At 37.5% G+C, this 5,559-nt stretch overlaps 1 protein-coding gene across 1 annotated transcript in view; it reads left to right on the top strand.

Moving 5' to 3' along the window:
* Positions 1-5,559, top strand: part of tbck (TBC1 domain containing kinase) — a 43,909-nt gene that overhangs the window by 25,665 nt on the left and 12,685 nt on the right. The window contains exon 23 of the mRNA XM_014007746.1: positions 1,920-2,092. Within this exon, the coding sequence (XP_013863200.1) occupies positions 1,920-2,092 (173 nt within the window). The remainder of the gene's footprint in view (positions 1-1,919; positions 2,093-5,559) is intronic.

Here is a 5,559-nt window from a genome sequence, read left to right as displayed (position 1 = left end):
TGTAGATTGAGTGTGGTAGATTTGAAACCACAAGGATCGGATGAACCAGTTCTCGCTGGTTCCATACCAGATGTAAATTAATTACTCCCATAGCATTTAACATTTGTTTACTGTTTGGATCCAATGGGAAACGGAAAGACTTTTGAACTAAGTCTAAATCTGATTGGTTTTCAGTCAAGTCAAGGACTCATAAAGATCTTGGCTGATGGCAGACCTATCTGTCCATAGAGACAGGACAGCGTCGTCTGTATAGGTCTCTTGGACCTGTAGTCCTTTCATTACCTGTGGTAGGTAATGTTCTGTGTTGGCTGACTGACTCAGCTCACAGAGGCAGGCTGGATCTTGGATCAGATCTACACGTTTCATTAGAGAAGAACCCGTCCAGAAGACCTACACAATTTTTTTTCTTTTTACTTTTTATGAACAGTTTGTTGTTAAACAGGGATGGAGGCCTCCATGTCCTCTTCTTCCAGTTATGTTATTGCGAGTATGACTCAGCCCTCTGAGAACAACAGGTGGCAATCAGGAAGATCAATCATTAGTCTAATGGTCCTCTTTTGCAGTGGTGGGCAGTGCTAATCCAAAAATTAGCTCCGCAATTTCTAAAGCGCTTATGAAAATATTTAGGTCCGTAACCTCAAAAGCACTTATGCCATAGAAAAACTAGCAGAAGCTAATTTTAAAGCACAAGTTCAATCTGACACTTACTAGCTGGCAATAATTCATATACAATATATACACAATACTGCCAACTAGCAGTGTATGAACTCTTTTATAGCTTAATCCTACAACCCCCGATTGCTGGGGATGTGATTTCCTGAAACAGACCTTTAGCTCCTGGTGTAAAAATTAAAAAGTTGTTGAGGATTGCTAGTTCGGCTGCTTCTTTGTCTTTTTCTTTTGTTTGTTGTAGATTTTTCACTAAAGAAACATCAATAAAGTAATTTATTACTTTAAATCTGTTCATTGGAAAACTGAAACAATGCATTCTGGGTACATGACAGATTTGATTTGTGACGGGAAACAAAAGCACAGAGTACAGGAAACTATCTTCACTTCAAAATAAGAGCAAGGTCTTATTTTAAAGTTTTCCGTGTTGTTGCTCCAGTTGACCACTAGATGTCTGTCTTCATCAGCAATACATCTTTAAATCATTTCTGCTTCCCTAACCCCGTTGGCCGATTGCTTCGACTAATTATGTCAAGTATTGAGCTCCAGTGTTTAAACTTTTTTTTTAAAGAACTCCAATTGTAAAGTAAAATAAATCAAAACATACAAAGTTTTAGTATGGATTACAAACGTTAACTGTTTTTGCTGGGACAGGGACTTCTGACCATTGCCTTTCTACTACGTAAGCAGACACAAAGTATTGTGGGAAATGAGAACCGTGACCGAAAGCAACAGTCAGTATGGATGTATACCTTTCCAATAAGTGTGTTTATCTGGGAGGGGTGCTGTTGGATAGATCACGTGTGTTGTGATTCATTGACAGCCATACCTTCCGCTGTTCAAGATAATGATGACTGGTAGATAGTTAGGTATTAGCGGTACTGCATTTAAATTTTAGAAAGTGCAAATCCGCTTATGAATTATAAAAAATTAGTAAGACCGCTAAAGCGCAAACGAAATATTTAGGTCCGCAATTAGCGGGCTGGTGCCCACCACTGCTCTTTTGCATATGAACAAATGATTTTGATTGTCATTGTTAAAGTTGTTTGTCCACCATGTGAAAGTACTGCTTATAAGGCTGAGTTTACCTGTAAATCCTCAGACTAAAGAAGTCTCTTGGAGAAGAGACAAAACTATTTCCACAGAGGGGAACATGGAACATTGAGATGCATCAGAACACCACAGTATATAACTGTTTTGTCAATATTTTAGTAATTTTCAGTTGATTTTAATTATATGTTTGTGTGCAGAAATTGACATTGAACGCTGCGTCCGTGAATCCATCAATCTCTTTTGCTGGACGCCAAAGAGTGCTACGTACCGACAGCATGCTCAGCCACCCAAAGTCTCTGCTGACAGTGGCTTTGGGAGAACAGCAACGTACTTCTCATCCGACTACCAGGACATGCCCAGAACAGATCTGGTGAGTTTTACATAAAAAAATACACACTTATTCTTCTTTCTGCTGTTCCCTCTTCAGAGGTTGCCATAGCGAGTCATCCTCCTGTTTGGACAGACTCGCACATTTGTTTTGGGAAAACTGTTTATGCTGGATTCCCTTATTGACACAACTCTTGTCGTTTAGCCAAACCTTTGTTTTCCTGTGGCCCAGTACAAATTTACCTGTCACTCCTGAATTCATCATGTCCTGAAACTTATTAGCTCTCCTGTCAGCCTCATTTGTATTAGTTGCTGTAACCCTTTTCATTTAGCTGAGGCTCATTTATATGAGTGTTGGCACTGATCTATGGTTGAGTTTATGAACATTTCACCTCTTCTTAAAATATTTTGACCAAAGGTGTGCTGTGTTAAACTTTCTCTTTCAAAAGAAAAACGCACCAAACAGAATCAGTTTCAATGTTCTTATAGGATCCTTGACATTTAGCAGAAGTATGATGCTATCAGTTAGGCAAGAAATAAATGTAGTTCATATAAAGATTGACAGAACAAAATATCATGTTTTAAGAAAAATTGTGCATAATAAAAGTACCAGTAGGAAATTCTGAAACACTTAAACCAGTGTGGTCAATAATGTCTAAAATCATGTGGTTGCATGATGTATGCAGTTGGCTTGTATTCCATTCATCTCTCTGGTGACATTACAGCAAACCCTGTCAGCAGTTTCTCAGGCTTTTTCTTAGCAGATATTCATCTTACTGAACAGCTGCTGTCCACTCAGTGTGGACTTGAAACCTAAGAAGGAAACAACAACTTTATTTTTCAAATACAGCCAATTAGTATTATTAAATACACATTTTGTATATTCAACAACTTTTCTTCTACTTCATCTGTCTTTGATGTAAACTTTTCCTTTACAAAAAGGAAATAAAAGCAAGTCCTTCAGAGATATTAACTTATTATTATTATTTTAATGAATTATTTAGGTAGTGCTATCTATAAAAATCTGTCTTAGGTCATGAACAGAATTGACTAATTTTAACTACAGGCTTACATTAAATCAAATCAACACTTGTATGTTGCACAGCTGTGAAATAAGGTACCTGAATGGTGCCACTTGGGTATATTTGTACTTTTGTGACATTAATGTACAATTACTGTGTCTAGTTAACACCTGTTTATATGCTTAGTGGAAATAATTTTAAGACAAATGAAGTGTTCTGAAAACAATAAGGATGTTTTCCAGCTGCTGGAGGAAGCCAGGGAAAGCTCAAGCTGGGAAAACAAGCAAAAATTCCTCCTTATATTCTCCAGCCAAGTTTCCAACCGGAAATCTTCGGACTCTAAGGCATTATTGGAAACCACAAGATCACTGTGCAGCTTGTACCCCACCAACTAAATCTGTGGATTTTAGGGTCATTTAACAAAATTCACAGTAAAAAAATCTTTATTTTGGGTTCTTTTCCCCAGTATATGAAATTCTGTTGTTTCATATAATGAGCTTTGTTTGGATAAATATTTTTATTTAGTGTTTAATAAATGTATTTACAACATATAATTCTGTTTTAATTAAGTTGTTTTTTAACAAAACTCTAGTTTATATATGATTTTTAGGATTTAGTCCAAACCAATTACAGAAAAAAACTTGAAGCACTCGGAGAGTGCAAACCTCCACCAAGGCCAGTTGACCCCATCCTGCAATAGAGTTAATGCACAAAAGCAGAGATGGAAACACATTTGCCGAATAAGTTCTGGCGTAACGAACATTTAAGCAGGCAGTATGCACGGGGTTTCTTCCAGGTGGAGTCCAATGCAAAAAAAAAAAAAAGAAGAAGAAAAAAATCAGACTCGTCACCCGACATTATTCATCCATAAACTGGTCCCGGATTAAGCTCCAAAGTTTTTATCAGTCAGATTCCACTGTGTAAAATGTCTGTTTTATCCCCGTTTATGAGTTTTTAATGGTTTAACTATCTTTATAAACTGCTGCTTCCTGGTACAGTCGGCTCTGGGAGTGAGTCGCCTTTTTAATTTTTTTATTTATTTATTTATTTTTTGAAGTGAGTAGTTGAAGCAAAATACAGCATCTCAGTGCTTTCAGCACAAACAAACACTCCCACGAACTTCTGACCAATCACACAATAAAGTTCTTATGTGGAGGGGGTACCTCATATGGTTGATCAGCTGTTCCCGCTGTCCGGTACTGGTCCAGTATAACACAGGTACCAGCTTCGACTCGGCTGCAGCAGGACCCTCCAACCGCTGTCGGTGTATTCTGTTATTCCCGAAACGTGAAGAGAATCGCATTTCTTTTTGAACGTCTCCAGACAGCATGTAACATCACCAAAAGTAGTTGACAACAGAATAATCACAATTTTACCGATAGTAGACATCCTGGGATGTGTAGTCCCAGCGACTTTGTGACTTAACTTCCTGTCTCCTACAGACATGTGTCTGACGTAATGACACTTTGCATAGCCTGGCTGATTCGCTCGAATTAAAAGAAAAATTCCTGTATCCGCATCGTGATCCGGAACATCACCAAAATTTATTGGTGTGTTCCTTGGGCGAGTACCCATATTTTTCAAAAATTTCATGACAATCCGTCCACAAGTTTTTGAGTAATTTTGTCCACAGACAGACAGAAAGACAGACAGACAAACGTGACTGAAAACATTACCTTCTCCCTTGGCGAAGGTAATAAGAAAATAAATCAAGAACAGAAATCAGCCCATTTAAATCAACACATATTCATATAATCCAATTATATACAGATGAAGACAACAACACAATGTTTATTTCAATTAGTATTTGTGTGTGTGTGTGGGGGGGGGGGGGTATTGTGTATTTTCCAGGCACATAGCTAAATTCTATACCACAATCAAGTAGCTATTTTATCTTCAATGTTGTGAAAGTGCTGTATATATCAATTTACATTTAAATGCCTTGGAATTGACCTCTGCCTCTTTAAGAACTTCCTACCATTTCAGACACTCCCTCTCCAGCACAGTCAAACAATGCTTTGAGGGAGGCATGCTTTGTGGGGTGATAGCTCAGCAGCAGACTGAGCTCCAGGGAGGAGTTATGTACAAATAAGCAGTGTTTTGTACCAGCAAGCGTTTAGGCAGCTCCACATGGCTACCACAGAAGGTTCAAGGATTTCTCAAACATGCATGAATGAGTCAAAGTAATAGTCTGGGTATGTTTTTGATGAGGGAATGACATTACGACATGATATAAATCTCAAAAATAACATTACCCCCTACTCCTTTAACTGATGGACAAACATACAACTTAGCACTTCTATATTATGCACTACATCAAGATGTAATTTTTAGTTTAACTATTCAGTTCTTTGTCTGTTACAAAATATTTGTATAAATGAATTCATATGAATTCAGTTTATTTATGTTGCACCATTTCACAACAAAGTCATCTCAGGGCACTGTACAAAAACCAAACAAAAAAAAAAAAAACAAATCTACACAAAAA

This window comes from Austrofundulus limnaeus, unplaced genomic scaffold, assembly GCF_001266775.1.
Source record: "Austrofundulus limnaeus strain Quisiro unplaced genomic scaffold, Austrofundulus_limnaeus-1.0 Scaffold44, whole genome shotgun sequence".
Taxonomy (NCBI): Eukaryota; Metazoa; Chordata; class Actinopteri; order Cyprinodontiformes; family Rivulidae; genus Austrofundulus; species Austrofundulus limnaeus.
The sequence above is the reverse complement of the archived record's forward strand: the minus strand, read 5'-3'. Positions and strand labels throughout refer to the sequence as shown.